At 47.3% G+C, this 22,300-nt stretch overlaps 1 protein-coding gene across 1 annotated transcript; it reads left to right on the top strand.

Annotated features, from left to right (window-relative positions):
• Positions 1 to 151: 151 nt before the first annotated feature.
• Positions 152 to 20,379, top strand: zbtb7a (zinc finger and BTB domain containing 7a). Its single transcript, XM_088313269.1, has 4 exons — positions 152 to 382; positions 11,052 to 11,606; positions 13,312 to 14,189; positions 15,614 to 20,379. Exons 2-4 carry the CDS (start codon positions 11,130 to 11,132, stop codon positions 16,026 to 16,028), a joined length of 1,770 nt encoding a protein of 589 aa, XP_088169395.1. The 5' UTR covers positions 152 to 382; positions 11,052 to 11,129; the 3' UTR covers positions 16,029 to 20,379.
• Positions 20,380 to 22,300: the final 1,921 nt, after the last annotated feature.

The raw sequence follows: 22,300 nt of genomic DNA, 5'->3' as shown, positions 1-22,300 counted from the left end.
ACTTTAGCAAGTGTCCACTTTGGAGACGCGGGGAGAAATTTCCACTTGACTTTTCTGCTCAGCGGCGGGCGGGAGGGAGCGAGGGACGAGGCGGGGGAGCTGGGAGATGGAGGATGTTTCTTTAAGAGAGAGGGCGAGTGAGGAGGAGAGAGAGAAAGGGAGGGACCTCTTTGCCCTCCAGAAACCAGGAAGGGAATTGAGTTGATCTGCTGCTGCTTGGTTAGCGCATACGGGGGCTTTAAGCCTGCACAACAGTGACAGAGGCTGGGAGAAGGCAGAGCAAGCCACAGAGAGAGAGAGAGAGCGAGCCAGAGCGCTCCGTAGCAGAGGAGAGCGGAGGGTTGCGCTAACCCCACAACGAGCAGCACCACGGCCATCGCAGGTGAGCTAAAATGCAGCCTGCCATCCCCTCGCTGGCTGCCCTGGGCCTGTCAAGCAGAGGGGGGGGGGGGGGAGCAGGGCCAGCGGAGGAGAGTGGGAGGAATGAGGGAGGAGGAGGAGGTGGTGGAAGGGTAGGGGGCTGGCCCGAGAGGTGGGTCGCCTGTCAAGGTTCCTCTTTTTGACACTACTTCCCTCCGTATGGCTGGAGAACCTCAAAAGTTTAGCGTTACGACTTTTCAGGCAGGTGGAAGCACTTACAGGAGGGGGGTGGCGAGAGAGCGGGAACTGTTATGAATTAATAATAAAGTCAAGGCAACTTTTTGTGACAGCGCCATACGCAGCGTGCTCCGTTGTTGTTATTTAGGTCAGCAGGAGTTTGAGGTGTGTGTGAAATGTCACGCCACCGTGAGCGCATGACAGAATGTGCCGCTCGCATACGTCAATTTTATTGGAATTGTCGAATTGTTATTATCGGGCTCATTATATTTTCATGCCTCATCTGTACTTTAATACCTGGCAGCCCGCTAGCAACGCAGTCTAGTGTATAATTCAGCCCCGGAGTGCTTACGTTAAAACAGGCCGGGAGAGAGTGGGGGCGGCCGAGGGCAGAGGGAGCTGGGGCTCGTAGTCCCGTGCCAGGGCTCCAAAACTGGTCAAGCGGGCCGCCGGAACTCCGTCTCCCAGAGTGCCTTGCCTGTGGCAATCCAGGAAAGAGAGGAGCCGCCAGCCTATCCCGGCCAGGAGGTGTGGCGTGTGAGCGGCTGACGGGCCAATGAGCGCAGCCCATGCAGATCCCAGTTGTGGGCTGAAAATAGAGGGGGGTGGGGTAGCGATGGTTGCTGGAGGGGAAAGGGAGGTGGAGGGGGTCTGTTTGTGTGGGATCAGGCAAGGGCTTGCCTATATGACGAGGGCCACTCGCAAGTTTCCTGTCTGGTAAACCTCGAGCCCTGCCCAGAGACGCAGGCGGCAGAGCGGGGGACACTTACCTCCTCTTTGGTAAGCACACCGAAAAACACACACGCATACACACATTGTCTTGAGAAGTGAGTCAGGCAGGAGGGATGGAACCCACATCATGTTGCCTGTGAAGGAGTTCAGAGTTCCTGACCCACTTGCACATGAAGTAGGGGAAGGCAAATGGGTCAATGTGCGGCGCCGCTCGCCTGCTTCTGTTATCATGCCGCTTTTAATTCTTTGAAGAAATGTTCTTTTGCTCTTGTCTCACATGAGTTGTATGGAACAATGAAGGAAGTTGCAAATGACTTGCAGCTGTTACTTGCAATTGGTCAGGTGCTGGATTTGTTTGATTTGTTCCCCAAAGCACCTAAACTTGGCTGTCTAATTTGTTGAAATTGTATTGTAAATTTTTTTGATTTTTTTTTTGTCACTCACTTACCAGCATCTTTGCTCCTAGCTCACCTGCCTCACTTGTGTTTTTTAAATGCCGTGCCTCACATGGCAACGAGACACTTAAGTTTGGCTGGACGTACCCGTTGGACCCGTTTGTTTTTTTTTTTTTCCTTCTTCTTTTATGTGGACACGAAGAGGGTACTTGAAGACGCCCAATTGCTTGGAAGCAGTCTGGTATGCTTCTCAGAAGGAAGCAGCAAGGACATATTTTTATTTTTTTTTTTTAATCACCCGATGCTCAATGTCAGGGCATACGATAGATACCGCCATTATGATTGTCCTGATTCTACTCTTTTATGGTACTTCTCAAGGTACCGCTTTGGACCACACGGGCATAGTTGGCTCAAGCAAATCCCAGCAAGAGGTTAAACTAGGACGCCATATGTGTTGGTGTGCGTAAGCGTGCACGCATGCATGCATGTGTGTGCGTCTGTGTTACCAACAATAGATTCCAAGGGAATTGCAGGGGACTTCAGTGGCTGTGGGCTGGTCCAAGACACCACCCATCAATTTGGCGGTGAGGCTGAATACAGTTTGATATTCCTGTATGTTTGTGCCTCTTACCGCTATAGCCCGAAACGAGCGGCTTCCGAGTGACTGAGAAGACAGGTTTTCCTGATGTCGCCGTGGCAGTTTGAAAGCTTGACTTTTTTTTTTTTTTTTTTTTGATTGGCATGTACAGTACGTTATGTACATAACTGTTTTATCAAAGCTCAAACTCAAATTTAGACTTGCTTTTTCAACAAAGAGGAATGGAACTATAAATGATCCATCATGGCCATCATACATCCTTTATTTGCTATATAGGGCATGTTTAAAGAAAAAGTAACTTCTGTAAAAGTTGAGTAAGACCAGAGATCCTGGAAAGTTGACTCTTCAGAGCTGTAACAAAAGATTTGTCTGCTTTCACCAGAACCCAAAGTAGGCGGGATTTTATTACTACCTCCTCCGGAAGGCAACCCGCATTTGGCTACTTGGATGCGTGTCGACGTCAGCATCTGATGTGAGAATTGCTTGACTATTGGGCGGCAAATGTTTACAGCAAACTTCCGGGGTTCCTATGGTGGCAACATACTTCAAATTCTGAATTAATGGGTCACTAATATTTGTCTGAGAAAAAAAACTTGAACTGAAAAACAGTCCGTATGGCGTGCCTTCTCGTGTCGCGTGATCGCGTCTTCTGCCGCACACTGCACCTAACCTCAAAAAATGGTATGTTGGGACTGTCAAACCATGGACCCGCTGTTCGACTTACAATCTGCAATTTTAAAAGGCATCAAATTACTAGGTTGACTTAGTCTCCCCCATTCTCTGCATTTTGTACAAAATAAAAGCACGGAAAAAAAAGGTTAGGTTGTGTGAAAAGGGCTACCGGGAATCAAACTTTGAGGGTGTTATAAATGTCAAGTCGCAGATGCAGATCGATTTTATTTTTTTTCCTTCATTGTTCAAGTGCTAAAAAAAAAAAAAAACACTGTAGAACCATAAACACGTTGATAGCGAGTCGGTAGCTTGCATCGGCATCCACATAATATGCCTTGACATATTATTTGAACTTCCAATCCAAATGATGCCGCCTCATTTTCCCAATTTGAGGAAACCTTGCTCATCATGCATGGTAGAGTCCTCCTGTGTGTGTGCGCGTTTTTTTTTTTTTTTTAAATCTTCATACCAAGCTGAGTCATTTCTTTCCTGCTGCGTGTAAATTCATGCTAAGTCATAATCGAATAGCTTTTGCAGCCCCTTCTCTGACTGCAGTCTCACTTCTTCCCTTGTGTTTGGTTCCCCTGGTCAGCTGCTCTGTATCGCACGGCTTGCAGCCACACAGACCCCGCTCTGTTGTTTTCCTGTTGTTGTGCTCGTGTCTAGGGGCAGTGAAGGGGCTTCTTCTGTTCTCTTCTGGGACATTTATTATGAAGAGGGCCATGCGACCTGATCAAATTAGGGTGAGCGAGAGAAGCGTGGAATGTTGTTCAGGCTGGGGGTGAAAAGTGACTTTTTTTTGTTCGTTCATTGCATGATGCAAAAACATGCATTCATTAAAGGCTCTCGTCACACGCCCGCTGCCTATTTGGATATTGCTAAAATAACTAGCACAGAGACCACAGCCGCCTTTTAATTAAGCCGAGCGGCGTCGGCGGAGTGGTCAGGACGGCGACATGTGACCAATGTGACACTGTTGATGTTGATTTAGGAGAGGAGATGGGTGGGTCGCGTTGGAGGTTGGCACGTCACAAGAGGCCGGGCGGGGCTCTTAGTCGCTTTGCGTCCTCAGCGGAAGAGCGGGAGGAGAGAGGGAAGTGAGGTGATGCATTGCTGCTGAGATGGAGCGACCGTACCGCCGAAGAGGGCGGCTCAGACGGCGGGGACAGAGGGATTGAGCAAACAGAGAGCCGCTCATCTGATTACACGGCGGCTTCTATTACATGTCTGTTATAGCCTCGCAGGAAGAACTCCTTCCCGCTTGGTGTGCGTGCGGCCTCGCTGGCCCTGTGTCAGGCCCGCCAACATTTTGCTCGGAAGCCATGTGTTAAGATTTGCGTCACGCTGAAGAGAAGCGACACAACCGTGCATGAAAAGAGCCTTCTATGCATGTAGGACCAAGTTTTTTTTGTTGTTGTTGTTTTTTTTTATCCACTCTAATCAATGTATCGCTCTCATGTGGCCTCTTAATTTGAACACATTCTGTTCATTGATGCCGGTTGACTTGCAAGTTCTCATATCAAAATGAAAGAGTGATCATCCAGTGCTTGAAGCAGCGCCTCTGGCAGTCAGAAGGGATGACGGAAGATTTTCCCAGAGGAAATGGTGTGAATGATTGTTTCAGACTCAGTCAGCTCATAAAACCTTTGAAAAAAAAAGGTGCACGTCTTCAGTTAACATCTTCATTTTCATACAAGTGTAAAATGAAGTTCAAGGCCGCTAGAGTTAAGACAATAAATTAGTCTTTTCTTTTAAGAACATTGTAAAGGTGGTTCTCTTTATCCGTTGTTTTTACATTCTTAATTGTCATATTAGTATAGAAAGAAGTTAACCGTGTAACGTTTATAACACTCCAGTAAAACAATTAAACAAAACCGTACTCCAAAAGTGAACTGTTTTGCTCCTAAAAAAAAATTTGATCATAAAAGTAAACAGTATAAAGTTCACCATTTAATATTCGGGATACTTTGACTTTGGTAAAACAAGGAATAAGTGGAGTCTCACTGCTCTGAATGCTTAACATATTTTCCGGACTATAAGGCACACCGCTATAAAGGTACATAGACAGATTGTTAAAACAGTGCCTTTTAACACGGTAAAAACTTTGCTCATTAAAACAGAACAAAAAAAAATCTGAGATTTATTTAGCGTATTTTCAGAACATTAGAGCGCCCCTAGTGGTGAAAGAAAAATCCACAAAAAAGCCGCAGCGTTGTATTGGCCGCACGCTTCAAAATCGAGAAAAAAAGTAGCGGCTTATAGTCCGGAAAATACGGTACTTAATTCCTTTTCTCAACACCCTCTTCAGAGGCCGAGGAGCTGCTAACGGCTTTAGAATAATACTCACCATCAAGTCAAAGTGACAGACAGTCACGTAACGGAGGAGAGAAATGCTGTCACCGAATAACGATTTATAGATATAGCTGGAATTAATTGATCTTGACTTGTCTTGCTTGGACTTTCTTCTTGCATTCCATTTCTACTTTTAGGGTTATCGGACCCCTTTATCGTTGCCACCCTTTTGTGGTGGCGTCTCAAAATCAATCTTGTAGATGCTCATGAGATTTGCGCAAGCCTTGGGTGAGATACTTTTTGTTTCGCTTTTGAAGCTTGTTTTACCGGAACATTCTTATTCAAACTGGACCTCAATCAACATTAGCTGTTGATTTAATTTCATCTTGATCTTGATGGGATATTTTTAGTTTAGTTTGTCAGTCGCACACGTCTGTACAAAGTGTTCACACGACGCTGAGTTTGCATAAGGGCAAAATAGCTTAATAACCCCCCCGCCTGCTTACTCAAATGAATCTTTGCCCCACCTGTGGGCGTTGAGCTTTCCTCTTATTGAAGCAGGTTTTACCAGCTAAACGAACAAGATCCAAGTTTATCATTGACATCTGAGACGAATTCCAAGGCCTCCGTACTCTTTGCAGTTATGAGTGCTTGTGAGTTTAATAGGCGGGCCTCACCCACCACCACTTCACTCACTTTCTGAGTGTGTTCACCAGCACTTCCTGCTCGGTTGCCAACGCACGTCTCGCGACTCGGAGCGACTGTCGCAACGTCACTGTTATCAGCCGGCCGCCCTCTTCCTGCTCGTCTCCCAATAAGACCAATCACATTTCCGTCCATGAGTCTCCTGGCATCCGCAAGTCACTTAGTTGCTTGTTCAAAATATTCTTTTCCAAGAGACTGCTGCCCCCCACCTCATTCCCAGTATCTTGTGCAATCCCCCTTGTTGAGGTGAACCAGATGATTCCTTCACGCTGGCGCTGTCCTTGAAGTGTTTAACTATCAGTTCAGTCGGCGCAGCGATAAGGAGTTTGACTTCATGGTTTATTATGCAGAGTTTGTGCTTGATTTCTCTTGACAACTTAAAACAGGTAGCGCATTTTGAGCTCCTGATGACATCAATGTCGGATACATGCAACCTGGCTGGAGTTGCATCCCCCCCAAAAAAATCATCCAATCTAGGACCAAATAGGAAAGTGGCCCAAGTCGGATTTGAAAAAAGTGTAATTGACCCGTTTCGACTCTTATTTAAAAAAAAAAAAACGCGACCTGGTTGCATATGGGCCAAAAAAAAAAAAAAAGAAAGAAAATGCAGTCTGGGTTGCATTTTCCTGCGTGAACCCAAAATGTCAGCGGAAGGACGTCCGTCGTAAAGTCGCAGGTCGAGTACATCATGACCTGAGAACTTTCTGTATTTTTCAATCCAATGTACCACTGGATGAAATAGAAAAGCGCGCTGTCTCTGTTGCCAAAATGCTCCGATCAGGTCACAACACGCTTCAGTGAAAGTGACACACATCGAAATGCACACACTGAGCTTTTCAAAATGAAAATAGCGATTGTTACCCCACCCAAGCACCGTTTTTTGGAAATTATCGAATCGCCTTTTTTTTTTTTGTCCCCTAAAATTCGCAATGGACTTGTTTATCTTCTCAGCAGTTCGGCTCTGATATTTCCTTGAAAGGAAATATCGATATAATCGCCCCATTCCACGCCAGTGCCATTACTACACATTAGCGATGGAGGTAAATAGTAAAAGTAAATTCTGTTTTTATGTCGCTAGTATGAAAGGGCCTGCAGTTCATAAGAATAAATCGGATTTGTATCGCGCCTTTCATAAAACCTAAGGCCTCTTGACACAAAGTCCACAGAAGAGAGGACGCTAACCATCAAAACGCCGCGTGAAACAAATTGGAGTTTCACAGTAATTCTTAGAAGAAGCTAGTTACAACTCGTTTTGATTGATATGGTGCCTCACGTTTACTGAAAGCTTTCTTGAAAAAAGTGGCGGCTGTCGATCTCAAGCACATCAGAAGATTCTCAGGCTTCACATTTTGAACATATGAACGCTTTTTGTCAAGCAAAGACAGACTCTTTAATTCACGGCAGTGGATATCTTCCATCTTTGTTTTTCCTCAGGTCCAATACGCGGAAAGAAATGGCCATGTGACCGATGAACAAATTGGGTCGGGATACTACACACACACACGAGTCGCTGTCGCTAATGAGACTATTGTCGTTTCATGCCTGAAGTGTAAGCGGGTCCTGCAGATCTACAGCCTGTCCAAAGAGGTTCAGTGACATGGCAGGGATGAATTAAAGAGGTCACGACTGAGTGTGTTTCAAGCGGCGGTTTGACTTGCAAAGCAGGACCCGAGTTCTCACCGGCCCTTAAGATTCGGTCCCTTCCCTCGAGATACGCACAGACGCCATCGTGCTTTGTATCCGCCTTTGGCCCCTATGGCTGGAAAGCATGAATTAGTGATAGGCCTTGTTCAAGCCACAAGGAGGTGCTGGGATCAGGTTGGTTGCGGTGTGTTTGCTCGGTCCACGTCGGGTTATCTGGGGACAGGTGGCTGCGGCATGCAGAGGAATCCCTCGCTGCTTCTTTGGCTCTCACTTGAAGTGTGTGTGTTTGTTTGCGTGCACGCACGTGTGTGCTTGTGTGTGTTTTATCTCTTCTCAGCTCAGCGTCTTTACCCCCGCAAAGCCGCAACTCGGGGTCAGCTCCTGTATGTGCCGAGGATAACGTGTACACAAGCTCGCAGCCAAAGACCGGTCCAGTGCAGGTGCTCGAAGTCGGGTCTGGATGGGCTCACGGAGATCACTTTCCACCTTCAGAGGACGTGACCGGAGGCCATGTGGTCGCTCTCTCACTCTCTCTCTCTTGCATTTTGTTGCCTCCTGAGCCATCATCTCTCTTTTTTGTCTTTGTCCTCCCCGTCGTCCTCCCCATATTCAGATGAGGCGTCCTCTTAATACAATTTGCTCATGTCCTGTCAGACAGTCTGCTGTTGTTTTTTTGAAGTCGCAGTGTGGCGAGAATCCAATGAGGGGATGTGATGGTTGTCACGGTTTTTTTCACACACATCATATGACCTGTTTTGAATGGAGCACACTATCCGAGTGGACGCTTGCCATTTGGTTGCTTTTTTTTTTTTTTTGCTGAAATTGTCCGATTTGTCATTTGAGCAAAAAGCCCCGAAAAATCTGGCATGAAGTTCAAATTCAAACCGCCGTTACGCATGACATCCTGCAACACCCCTGTGCACCTCACGAGGGCTCAGTTCGGTGGGGAGCAAAAGATTACCACGTGTTTTCCTTGAGCCTTTTTGCCAGAAATTCAGTGTAGCAGCAAGTACCTCGGCATATTCGTATGTCGCTTGTCATCATAGTTGATGACAACAAATCCGAACGGCACAGTGGATGAGTGGTTAGCATGTTCTGACGTTGTCGGCTTGGGTTTGGACTCAGGCCTTCCTGTGTGGACTTTGTGTGTTCTCCCTGTGCTTGCGTGGGTTTTCTCCGGGAACGACGGCTTCCCACATTCCAAAAACAATTCTGAATTCTCCTTATTGTGACCGTGACTTTGAATAGTTGTTTGTTCCCTGCGATGGATCGGCAACCAGTCCAGGGTGTAACCCACCTCTTTGCAAAATCAGATGTGATTTCCGGCTCACCTACGACCCGAATGTGGATAAATGTTCTCGTCAGTGGACAATTTCCCTCATGAAGTTGATTTCATTCACGTGCAACCTTCGAGGATGTGAGAAGATTTCTGAAAATCACGTCTCATAAAGGCTGTGTGGTGGTGACGATTTCATTCTGATCCTTTTCTCTTTGCTCCTATGAGGGGAAAATAGTTCCAAATTGCTTGTCAGCGTTCCGGAATGGATTGTGTTTGCCCTTTAGAACTTTATTTTTGATTATAATACTCCCTTAATTGCACTATATGGCCATGCTTTTGTATTGAGTATGCTGCTTTTTTTTTTTAAGTATCAGGACGTGCTCTTCGCTTCTGACTGTAACTGAGCATAAAAGGCAGATTTTGAAGGTGTGTTGGTAAAACAGTGCGGTGACCGAAGGGGAACGTGAAAGGTGAATGCAGGTGAACAGGTGTGAGGGAGGAGAGGCAGCCAGGTTTGGCAGGTTTGGTGAGAGGGGGGGGGGGGCTGCAGCGTGCAAGCATACATGGAAGTTAATCTGCTGTACGGTCGTTAGAACGCTTGCTCATATAGAGTCTAACTGACCCCCCCCCCCCCCCCCCCCCCCCCGTCTAACCCTCTACTGCCTCTCCCTGGCAGATGGAGAGGAGAGGGTGGGCGGTGGATGTACGATACGTGTTTGTGCGTGTGTGTGTGTGTGTGTGTGTGCATTATTGATGTCTCTGTGATGGCACAGCATTCGTGTGTGTGCATGCGAGTGTGTTGATACAGGAATCGAGGATGCCTTGTTCTGCCGAAACCCCCCCTCACTCCCTCCCTCCCACCGCGCAGGCTTCAGTCGATCATTTTAATCTCCCCCCCACACGTGAGCTAGGGGACAGCCTTTCCTGAAACTTGGCACACAGTACAGGGTGGGGTAACCAGCTCAGACCGGATTGACAACCTCCCTTTTAATTCTGTTCCCTCGCAGCTTGTTGCGTGTCCTCTTCCTCGTGGAGTTTTTCCACAGGGTCCACTGTGGCAGCCCCTCCGCCCCTCTCACTACTTCCTTTTTTTTTGTATGTGTGTGTGCTTCTTCCACCTCCCTTGCTCTCTTCCCTGGCTGCCGGCTGACAGCCCAGCTCCCAGCATGCATTTTGATCCCCACTGTCCTTCACGACCTCTTCCACGAGTGTGCGCGCGCACACACACACACGCGCACACACACAAATGTGGGTATGGCTGTTTGGAAGATGGCACACCGCCACCTGAACACATACAGGAAGTATAATCTTCAAGTCCGAACCTACTGAAGGTGTTAAGAAGCCCAAAATGTTTACACACCATGAGCAGGACTTCTAAAGTTTGTTTCTAACTGTACAAAAGGTGCGTTATCTCATGAGCGTGTTATCGTGATTCGAGCTTGTTTGTTTTTGTTTTTCAGGCTGAAATTGTGGGTTGAAATCTGCTTTAGTGTTTTCCACTAAGAACATCACATTATCCATGCAGTCTTTTTTTTTTGTCTTGTTGCATTTTGTCGTGACAGACGACCACGAAAAACCATGTTTGTTTTGAAGTCAACTCATCGATATATTAAATAGGAGCGTCAAAGCGGGCACACGTACGGAGGAGGGGCCTTTGGTGCTGTATGACACGGTTATGATGTCTTTGATCTATTTTCTTTTTGTGAAGTTTCATTCGTAGCAGCTCTATAATATCGCTCCGTTAATTCAACCATAAATACACATTCACTCTTTCACTGCCCGCCCAGGTAAGATGAATGTATTTATTTTTTGGGGGGGCTTCTCTATCCGTCAATGGCAGCAAATGAGTTAAGCATTTTTCTGGTGACAGTTCTTTTAGTTGACTGACTTTTGACTTTGCTTCTGGCTGATGCCGTAGCTGTCTGGTATGCAATTTTAAAATTGTCTTCATCTTCTGGTTTAAGTGCATTGAATTTTTGGCTAAGAGAGGTTGATTGATTGAGCATTGATGAATGCCATGCTGATTATTAGTTTTTGTTTGCGTGATTTTTGGAATGTTGAAGAGATTTGTTTTTATGAGTTATGTTTGGAAGCATGATGTATAGATGTTAATGTGTCCGTCTTTTTCACCCCTCAGACAGGCAAAGAGACGGACGGCAGGACGGATACACGGGCGGGGGCTGTGCTAGGCGGCTCGGCGGCAGGCTGGTGGAAGATGTCGTCCGGAGCCGGCGGGAGGGGAGGAAGGCGGCTCAGGGGGACGGCGAGCGGCGGAGGCCGAGGAGTTGCCGGAGAGGCCGAAGAAGGCCCCGTGGGGATCCCCTTTCCCGAGCACAGCGCCGACATCCTGGGCAGCCTCAACAAGCAGCGGCTGAGCGGCCTGCTCTGCGACGTGCTGCTGATCACGCAGGATCGGGAGTTCCCGGCGCACCGCTCCGTTCTGGCGTCCTGCAGCTCCTACTTCCACAAGCTGTTCACTTCGGGAGCGGCCGCCGACCAACGCAACGTCTACAACATCGACTTTGTGGCGGCGGAGGCGCTCGGAGCGCTGCTGGACTTTGCCTACACGGCCACACTGACCGTCAGCCACAGCAGCGTGGCTGACATTCTCGCGGCCGCACGCCTCCTGGAGATCCCGCCCGTTCAGGACGTCTGTACACACCTGCTGGACACCAAAGTGCTCTCCCCGCCGGTACGTCACCTTTCTACAAATATTAATTTACCTTGAAAGGAACACATTCAAAAATATTGGGGATATAGTTTCACACACTATCGTACCACTTAATAGAGGTGTTCAGTTTGGTGAGACTTGAGGACTGTAAGCTTTTTAAATAAACGTGAATTATGTTGGACAGGGCGATTTTCCATATTTAGAGCCAGTGTGTGCCATAATTCCAAGAATTCCTCCATGCTGTTAACAGCAATGGTCTATTTAAATTTCTATTCAGTACAGTTAAAATGATGTCTTTCAAGTTCAGTACGCCAATCAAAGACCTTATTTCTATTTTAGGAATTATATGTGGTTTGATAACACGTAAAATGTTCGAATCATTGTATTTTAATTCAAGATCAACTAAGCTCGGGCTCCCGTGGATCCTCAAAAAGTCTAAAAAGGTAATGAATGCATGGATCACAAACCAAGGCCATAAACACTATTAAAATCTAGTCTTTAGTGCCGTATGAGAACTATATCGGAATATAAAATTTTGTCCATAGCGTCCAGCCCTAATATAATATGAATGTAAACAATTTAAAATTGCACACATGACCAAAATTCTGGAAAACAATAATAATAATTCTGCTCCTTTGGCTAACCACTGCCTCGCTTACAGGAAAATCTATATGCTAACAGACTAGACTAGAGAGTCCACGTTCGTTCAAATTGTCTCTCAGGACAACATTTAGTCGGGCTGAACCATATTAGGCAAAAAATTGTATTGCGATTTTGATTCAATTTGTTTTTTTTAAATCAAGCTTCAGTGCATGACTCACCATGAACAGTAACATTTAGCATTAACATTTAGCGCCCAGGATTGGCAAGTCGCCACAACTTCCGGAACTACGGGTGCTAGTGTAAGATTTATTTCATTTTTTAAACATCATTCATGGCAAGGACAAATTGAATTTGACATTCTCAACTACTGTGCACGTATTGTCAAACCAGAATAACCGTTTACCATGAAGGTGTGTGTGGTCCTCGTGACTCCCCTTCCTTAAGTTGTGTCGTCAGCCCCGTCAAGCTCCCATCAAGGCCGTTATCAGTGGCTCTCACCATGCCAAACGCACACCCACGGCCTTGGGGTTAGTTCAACGCTTACTCATGCTGAGCCAATTGCTTGTGCGGAGGAACAATTGTGTGTGCGTGCGTGTGTGTGTCTGTTTTTCAGGCATCACATCATCATATCACAGCTACACGTCCACATAATCAAGTGTGCGATTGGTGTCTTTCAACGTTATCACCTAACAATCGGAGCAGCGCTTGACTCGCAATCATGTAGGCCAAGACCTTAGCGAATTAACTGAGGTCAAAGCAGTTTACGACTCTTCGCAGCTCATAAAAACCTTCAACACGGACACTTGTAGCGATGTTACTCGTGAAAACAGTGAGGGTCAGATGTGATGCCGTGCATTATAATTCCTATAATTCGATGCATGCAAGTCCTGTTTTTCAAGGAGTAAAAAGTCCTCACAATGCATGGACACGTTGACCACATCTTATTTTTTATTTATTTATTTTTTTATCGTTTTTGGAATGTGTGCAGTTTAAGATATTTATAGACCCAAATCTGAACATTTTTTTGGGTCTTGGTTCGTATCAACTACTCATAGTGGGGATTTTTTTTTCATGTCAAACATATATGCAACTTAAATCTGTCTCCCTCCCGATTCTTCTCCAGGCGGGCAGTGAGCAAAGAAATGAGGATGAGGAGAGGAGTAGAGGAGGAGGCGAGCAGGGAAACCAGGTGCTGGCCCGGGAGTTCCTGGAGTACTTCCAGAGAGGGGCGCACTGGAGCAGCAGCTGCAGCACGCCAGAGCTCAGGGACCTGCCCACGCACCTGCACTTTAACCACGGCAATGGCGGGACCCCCAGCAACGGCGCACCCGGTGGCCCCGCTGAGTACTACTCCCCCCTGGCCCTCGCTTTGGCCCAGGCTCCCATCCATGAGCCCGAAGAGGAAGAAGATGAGGAAGAGGACGACGAGGACGGGGAAGCGGTGCAGGGCAACGGAATAAGCCTCGGGTCATTTTACTGCCCTCCCTCCCAGAACGGGCACTTCTACCTCCCCCCCGAGGCCCGGATGGGCCACGACGCACCCGAGACGGAAGAGGGCGCCCTGCAGTTGATGGCGAGGGAGAGGGGCTCGGCCAGTGCCCTCTTGCAGCAGATGATGGACTCCATCGAGAGGCAGAAGCAGCGCGGGGCGGCCGGGGACGATCCGGGCGACGGAGATGACCCGGATATGGAATTTTACTACAATTACTTTAACAGCCCTCAGCTTGAGGACACGCCTTCTGCCGCCGTGACGGCGGGTGTTCCGCCGCTGTGGTTGTCACGGAGCAACGCCGTCCACGACCGAGTGGGCGGAGGCGAGAGGGGGGTCAGCGAGAGGGGCGGCGGAGGTGGCGGCGAGAGGAAGATGCGCTCCAAGGCCTTTCAGAAGTGCCCCATATGCGCCAAGGTCATTCAAGGAGCGGGCAAGCTCCCCCGTCACATCCGAACACACACGGGGGAGAAACCCTATGAGTGCGCCATCTGCAAAGTGCGCTTTACCAGGTAAGCCCAATTAATGAAGCCACTGCACCGTGTCACGTGTTCTAACACTTTTGGACTTGGCAGAGCACCCGGCGAGTGGGATGCGTCTGCAGAGTCAAGAGTCGGAGATTTAGGCTTTGCATTAAGGGGCCAACGCAGTGTTTATTTTTGCATCGCTTAGCATCTCGAGATATTCCAGCTCCTACATGGTGATTAAAGTGCCTTTTATTGTAATGTTCTCCAAAGCAAAGTCCTGGACTTTTAGCGCAGGGGTCCTATAAAAGAAGGCTGTGGCTGGCTGGCGTTATCTGGTTGGAGGGCTGCTATAAAGTTAAGATATAAAAAAGGGGGGGGGGTACAGGCCCTAGATTGTGCTCAGTGTGCTTCAATGCAGCCATTTGAACTTTTGATCTCTGCCTGTGTTGATTATTGCCCACAGCAGAGTAGTTTATACACCCCCACTCCCCTCTTGCATTGTCGCGCTTTTACCTCTCTAATGAAATCGGACTTGTGCCGCTCAGATAAATGTGAGCGGAGTTTAGCAAGACACTTTGAATGGTTTCCCGGTATTAAGGAGACCCGTCTTTTCCTTGAAATCCCTCCTGTAATTAATCAATCTGAGCACTCGTGCTTGGAATAGATGCGGTGGGCCTCAAATACCGACAGATTTTGCTGGCAGGGGAGGTCGGGGAGACCAATGTGAACTGAATTGGCCTCCTGGTTAAATTCGGCCGGCAGTGGGAAATGGGCTATTTGTAATCTTAATCCTGTTTGATCAGGGTTAGGAGTGCCGCACACCCGCTAATAAATCACTCCTGCCCTTAAAATAATTGAGCTTTGTCAGTGCTGGTGTCAACGTGCGTTCGTAAACCTGGTCGTCTTCCATTTGAAGTTGGGTTGGCTCCCTGTTTCGTATGAGAGCTAATCCATTTAAATTCCTTATGTTGTCAAATGGGGGAGGAGGTACAAGAGCCAGATGAAGGTGTCTTGATAGTTTAGTTGAGCTGACAAGTGACCTAGGCTGGCACAGGAGGTCGTTTCAGAGCCGGGCCACGCCTTGGTGTAAAGAAATTCCACGATGACGGCCGATCGGTGTCAATTCTGATTGTGGCTTTCCCATAAAAAAAAGAGCCAGGTAACGCAGTGAACGTTGAGCTTTATTGTCAGACTACAGTTGTCCTCTTGAGTGCAATTACACAGATAAAGATGCCGTCTTTATGGTTTCGCTTCAGTCGACCTGGTTGACCTCACAATGGGGGGTGGTGGGGGGGGGCACTGGACGTGAGCCAAATATTCGGCCATTAAACAGAAACTAAAACCATTCACAGTGTACTTCGCTGACCTTGTTCAAATCAATATGTTGTTGATGTTTCTCAAGTTGATTTCATTAGTTGAATCTAATGCCCTCCTTTTTTCTTTTTTTGCTCTCACCTTCTTCCTTCCAGGCAGGACAAGCTCAAAGTTCACATGCGCAAGCATACGGGAGAGAAGCCTTACATTTGTACGCAGTGCGGCGCCGCCTTCGCTCACAACTACGACCTGAAGAACCACATGCGCGTTCATACCGGCCTGCGCCCCTACCAGTGCTCCAGCTGCTTTAAGACTTTTGTACGCTCAGACCACCTGCACCGCCACCTCAAGAAGGACGGCTGCAACGGCATCCCGTCCCGCCGGGGCCGAAAACCCCGGGTGCGAGAGTCCGGGCTCCTGGATGCCCCCATGGGCCTGATGAGCCCCGGCTCAGACACTGGCCTGGAGCCGCACATCATCAAGGGACGGCAACTCTCGGAAGCGCTCGAGTCTGAGGTGGAGGGGGCCCACGCACACAGCCCACAGCTAGTCGGGGGGGCCGGACCCTGAGACAAACTCTTCAGAACGTCACTCGACTCCGCCTGTCTACACAGAGGAGGGAAAAAAATACAGACTTCATAGAATATATATATATACATCTAAAAAAAAAAACAAAAAAACTAACTATGGCTCTATAAACCAAATCAGGGTGTCACGGAAATTTTAATCTTAACATTTCTTTCTCCTTTTACTTTGGGAAACAAAGTAGACGTGAAAGCACTTGAGTCTGTTTAAAGAGCAACGAACGCTTCAACTCACGCACCCGCAACGTCCACTTTCTGGGCCATTTCTTTCTTATCAATAATAATCGGGGGTTTTATACATTGGCATAATGTATAAAGGATACTAAGAAACTATGCAGTTGATTTTAGGTTTTTATTATCGGGCGAGCTCTGAGCAAAGGTGTCTGAGCTCCTTCCGGCTGCCGTACGGGTGAAGCGAGGACAAATCTTTCCCAGAGAAAAGCGCTCTTTTTTTTTTTTTTTGCAGGTCTAGAAATGTACAGTTACCATAGAAACAACGTTGCCATAATATGGCATATGCAAGGAAAACTCACCACACTTGTGATGCAACAGCTCGCTCGCTCGCTCGCTCTCTCTCGCTCTCCAAATGTTCCAGAAAGAGTCATAGACGAGGGTTTGATTGAAGTGTTACTCGATAACAAAAAAAAAAAAATGCATCGGGCGAATCTTATCGTTTGTCTTAACGAAACGAGTCAAATCCGCATTGGTGGGGGCTCGCCGATTGCAGGACGAGGGAGTACGAGGCTCGGTGTTTGGAAAACGCTGCAACTGCCCTCACACCCTGCAATTGAAGTTTTCCTGTCTTAATTTTATTTGTGTTCCTTGTTTGAGTTGACTGGGTACTTGACACTTTATAATTGTAGACATGTATATACGGCACATCCTTGTCGATGGTTCTGGCTTCTCCTCATGGGCTGGATGTCGTATTTCTCACAGCATTGGCAAACAACCCGTATGAATGTTTGTGGAGTCACCTGAGGGGAGAGGGAAAGAAAAAACCAAAACACTTGATAGTTCCTGCCTAAAAAATGATGAGTTGCAATGATTGAATGAATGTGCTTGGCTTTGTGCAGTGTGTCCTTGTGTGACAAGGCGCAGGTTTAAGGAACGACAGGGAGAGCAAATGAGAACGAAGAGAAAAGATGAGCACCTTTTTTTTTTTTCTGTTTGTACAGATAAACGAAAGACACGCAATAGAAAGAGAGGGGGCCGTTTTTTTTTCTTCCTTGTTTAAATAGCTTTTCTTTTTCTTTTTTTTTGGGAGACCTCACAATTTGGACGATGTAGAGAGCGGTAAATACCTGCCCGTGTCAGGAGGCCAAATAGAAGTGCAGCTGCAGCGGGTTCAAGGGAGGAAAGGGGAAGGGGAGGCGGATCTCGCCATGCCTGATGCATTCCAAAAAAATAATCTCCCCCAGCTCAGCCACGTTTCCATGCAGGAGGAGGGTGGGGGATCACATCGCGCCTCCCCCCCCCAACCCTCACACACACAATCTCTCTCTCTCTCTCTCTGTGGACCGCTAATGCCCTTAAGGGATATGATTATAATAGAGCCCGGTGTTACCGTGGGTGCATGCGTGTGTCGGTGTGTGTGCGTGGCAGTCAGGGTCCCTGTGGCCACATCATCAGTGTGTGAGTCAGCTTCGGCCTGTTCAAACATGCACCTTGAGCTGCCAGCCCCAGCGCACTTTCCTGCTTGTCCTTAAAGTCGGGTTTCCGCCGAGCAGTCCGGTTCGCCGCACCGTGCTACGTGTTGGGGACCTGAAACCATAAACGTGCCGCACAGGTGAGCGCCGACAATTGTCGCTCAACCAATCCAAACAAACGGCAGTGGATCAAGCTCCACTCTACAAAGCCAACCGTCTGACTCTGTACTTTGTCGCGAGCCCAAGCGTGCTGAAAAGCGGGAGAATACGTTGCGAGATACTGACACAACCTCAAGTGAATCGTACTGCTTGGTGGAAACTTGCCCAAGATTTTGGGAAGTGAATCATCGTATTCCATATTTGTTGATATTTGAATTAGGGATGGGCATTTCAATACCTTTCTAAAATCTTCTGCGGGAAAAATTAACCGTCAATTTTCCGAATACCGTATTTTCTGGATGCACGACACACCCGCATAAAAGCCGCAGCAACTTTTTGGCCAAAAAACAAAAGTATACAAGCCGCGCCAGGCTATAAGCCGCGGTTTATCTGAATACTTTGAATTCCTGTTTGTGCACTCGAAGGAGTTGCCGTCGCTCGCCCACCCGTCGCTGACGTCGTTTGCGACCACAAACTAGTTGAGCCTGAACCGACAGTGCAGTGCAACGCTCCATTTTGAGGGATTTGTTGTTTGCCGATCAATTGTTATGCCCGTCCCTAGTTGGACGTTCCCCAAAACGTTCCTCACGAGGGCCCCTCCCTGCCTGACACGCAATCATCTCTGCTGTACTCCTCCTGTCCTTAATTGCACCTTAATCACACCGAGGCAGGTTCCAAAAGCACTTTGTTACAACACAAGGGCACTTTTGTTAACAAAACGGGTACTTTGGCGGGAGAAAAGAAAAACAAAGTTGCAAATGAGATCTGCTCTTTCTTCTCTTGGTAGTAGTAAATAAAGGCCCTTTTTGCTTTCAGGTTTGATGACAAGCTGCCAAACACAACAAAAAAAATGTTCGTGCTCTCAAAGAAAGGCCCGAGAACAGATTATTTCATGTAACTGATTGCACTTGACGTTCGCTGTTAGCGAGCTGTCGAAATGTCTTAAGGTAGCAGGAGAGCGTTGTGTGTTTTGGGTTTGCGCGCGCACGCATTGCTGGCTGGTGGACTGGAGGGGCTCAGGACAAGCCTGTGTAAACAAATGTTGCCCCCCCCCCTATGTGTTCCCCGGCCCCCCTCCTAAGTGTGCGGTGAGAACGGGCCCCATTGTTGTAAAACACCTCATCGGACGGTCGCTTGTTTACTTCACAGCTCTCTCGGCACACATTTGCATAAATCTCGGTTTACCCTCGCTGGTCATTGTCGGCGGCTGTCCGGGCCATGAGAGTGTACTTTTTATTTATTTTGCTTGAGTCCCCATTCTCATAAAAAGAAAAAAAAGTGAACTGATGTCTGTACTGTCTTGAGTAGTACGGACCCTAAACCAGTTTTTGTTCCTTAAAAACTTTTGAGCCATCTAAACCTGTGTATGTTTGGACCCTTTTTATTTCTCGTATAGCGGGGGTCTTCAATCCTGTTCCTCGAGGGCGGGTGTCCTGCCCGTTTTCCATCTCTCCCTGGTGCGACACGCCTGAACGATCGATGCTGCGTTGCAGCAGGCGGAGCCGGAAAACCTGCGGGACTTCGGCCCTCGAGGAACACGCTTGAGGACCCCAGCTACATCGTCTTAGGATGCTTTCACACTTGTAACCTTTTTTTTCAACTCGGTTTTAATCGGAACTACAATCGTGTGGACCAAATCAACCAACCTGAGTAGTTTCAAACAAACGGTATACAAAGTGCGGAGAAATCGAAACAATGAACGAAACACCTTTGGTGTCTCTTGAAAACAATTTGGCTGGTTTTCCAGAAACGGACCCATTTTATTAAATCATTAACTTTTAATGAGCAAGAAAGCAAATTATGGGTGTGAAAGCAAGCTCCCCTCGTTGGTCAATATCATGTAATGCCTCTCGAACGCTGGGTTGGTCCTGTGCTGGAGAGCCAAAAGTAGCAACGGTTGTTAACAGCTCGGAATTGTGACCGCAAGAAACCCAACAAAATGTAGTGGCGTTGCTGAAACGGAACCAAACCAAGCATCAGTACAGAACCAGCACAGGCACCTGCTCTTAAAGTGAAACGGGGCCTGCCTGGATCCAAAGGATGTCGAGTATTTTCTGGCTTTGCTTGAAGTTGTTGCGCTCCAGAGTGCGTGAATGGCGGACGTGGGTGATGTCTGCTGGGCTTGCCGTGTCGCAATGGTGGCGGTAAACTGGTAAACTGGTGGGGGGGGATTTCAAGCCTGAGAGCACTGGAAGCGGTGCTTTCGCTGAGTGTAGCACGAACGTTTGCACTAATTGTCAATGTTCTTGTCCTGCTGGTGGGCGACGACCTCCTAAAGGTCACTTGGGTGGACCTGGGTCGGTCCTGCCCAATAGAAGTAATCATATATCGTATATATGTAATATATACGTCCAACAGAGACTAATACCAAAGGAGAACAACGATAAGATTTTTTTTTTTTAAATGTTGGATCATTCGAGTTTGAAACCCCGTGAATCCAACCTGTGTGCTTTTGTTTTGTGAAAGATTCCAAATTTGGGCCTCTCGTTTGAAATATTTGGGCCGGTCCTGTTCTGAAGGGCCCGCCGCACACACCGATGAGTTGTTTGTACTTTGATGAATAATTCCTCCCTCAATTTGACTTTTTATGCAACGATAAGCGCGTGAATTTGTTCCGTCGCTGTGTGATTGTTTTGCCGGCTCACTCCCACCAGGTGAGCCTTACGTGGGCCCTGTTTGACCAAACCCACGCTTTGTCCTACCACAAGAACACCTTTGTTTGTGTTTTCAGACCAAACTCTACAAGCCGACGCTGATCGTGCGGATGTTTAAGCTTTACTTGAATTAATTTATTGTTTTTATTCTTACCTCTCGAAACTTCAAAGTTCTGCAGCCAATGCATCCCGACTTTCTCTTGATTCTTGAGTGTTTTTCCAAATGGACCTGGACTTTTGTTTCTCTTATCAAAGACTTTTTGCTGAATATATCTGAGAAAGCCATAAAACAAGACCAACAACCATGATACATTTTTTTTTTTAATTTTAATTTTAAATTGATGCTATGGAGTTTTGTGGCGTCAGACGCCAGGAGGGACTGGCTCAGGGGCGGCGACTCTTTGCTTTGTTCTTGTTTTTGTCGCTTATTGGGATTTGCGTTTCTGGCTGGATAAGCAGCGTGTCAGTTAACATGGCATTCTTGTGGCGCTTTGGTGAGGTGCCCCTTTCAAGTGGGTTACCCCAATGTTCTGGTAAAAGTGGGCCTCCCTCAGAACCTACAAAAAACTGATTGCGTCAGGTCCTGAAAGATGCCTAACAATCAAACAGAGGGGACTTGTCAGCAAACCTGAAGTGGTGAGCTGCCTTTAGTTCTTAAAAGTCATTCCCAAACGAATGTTGGGCTGCCCCCAGCACGTGAAAGACGATGGGCTGTCCCACGTCCCGGAAGCCCACCCCAAAAAAATGTTTTCCATAAAATGCTCCATGCGCCTTCACAAGTCTATACGTGGCATTCTGATAAATATCGCATTTTTGGAATATTGAGTTGAGCCACAGAACCCAATCAAGGCTCACCTGTTTTCTGAAGTTGAGCCATGATTGGTCGTTATCAGAGCTCATTTTCAGTCAACAGAAGTGACAAAATGGCCGCTCACAGAGATGGCTTAAAACGGGTGTTGCGTAACTCATATTCCGCAAATGCGATATTAATCAGAATGCCGTGTTTCGATTCGTGAGTCTGCATAGAACATATTCTTGTCACGACGTTTTTTGGGTTGACTCCTTAAGAAGTCTGAACGAAAGATGAGCCAAGTGTGGATCATTTGTACCTCCTAGATATTAGCATATAAATGTCGGGAGAGCCATTACGGGTTTGTGTAGGGGTTGGGGGTTAATGTTTTCAAGGTCGGCGTAGCATGTGAACTTGATTTGTTTTGGAAAGGTGTGGCCAAAACGTCCAGAAGTTGCGGAATGTTGCGGGTCTCCTTTCTCCTCTTTTGCGAGTACTTCTCAGGTGGAAACGAACACTGCTATGCATTGGCTTTCCTTGTACGCGTGTCGTACCATGTTCTCTTTGTCGCTTCGCTAATTAGCCGACGCGAGGAAAAGGAAGGCTGGCCTCATTGATTTCTTAGCTTACGGGAGGGAGCCATCTCGTGAATCTCAGTTTTGGAGAGTAGCACCAGGTGGTCGAACCCTGCGTCACGCAGCCACTTGAAGCAAACATTCCATAACTTCATACTGTGATTTCCCCTTTTCATATTCCGCACGCGTTATGACTTAGCTTTCCCCCCCCCCGCTTCCTCTCAGCTTCTGCGATTGTAAACGTTAGCACTTTGCGATAAAAGGCCATCCTTCATTGTGTGTTTCAATGTCTTTTTTTTTTTTTTGCTTTCTTGTCGCCTCGGTGATGCTATTATAATTCCCATCGTGAGAAAATACACTTGAATTGTTCCGTGGGAGATGGACGCCATATTGGATGCCCTTCGCTTGCTTGCTTGCCTGCTTATAAAGGAGTG

The sequence above is a fragment of the Idiotropiscis lumnitzeri genome, chromosome 13, assembly GCF_059441095.1.
Source record: "Idiotropiscis lumnitzeri isolate Australia: NSW breed Sydney's pygmy pipehorse chromosome 13, RoL_Ilum_1.0, whole genome shotgun sequence".
Taxonomy (NCBI): domain Eukaryota; kingdom Metazoa; phylum Chordata; class Actinopteri; order Syngnathiformes; family Syngnathidae; genus Idiotropiscis; species Idiotropiscis lumnitzeri.
Note: the sequence above shows the minus strand (reverse complement) of the source record. Positions and strands in the feature narration are given on the sequence as shown.

Bases quoted from the DNA above. Each gene is read 5' to 3' on its own strand.
- zbtb7a (XM_088313269.1), top strand. From the start codon at position 11,130: ATGTCGTCCGGAGCCGGCGGGAGGGGAGGAAGGCGGCTCAGGGGGACG. The intron at 11,607-13,311 runs GTACGTCACCTT...ATTCTTCTCCAG, and splicing joins CCAAAGTGCTCTCCCCGCCG to GCGGGCAGTGAGCAAAGAAA. The intron at 14,190-15,613 runs GTAAGCCCAATT...TCTTCCTTCCAG, and splicing joins TGCAAAGTGCGCTTTACCAG to GCAGGACAAGCTCAAAGTTC.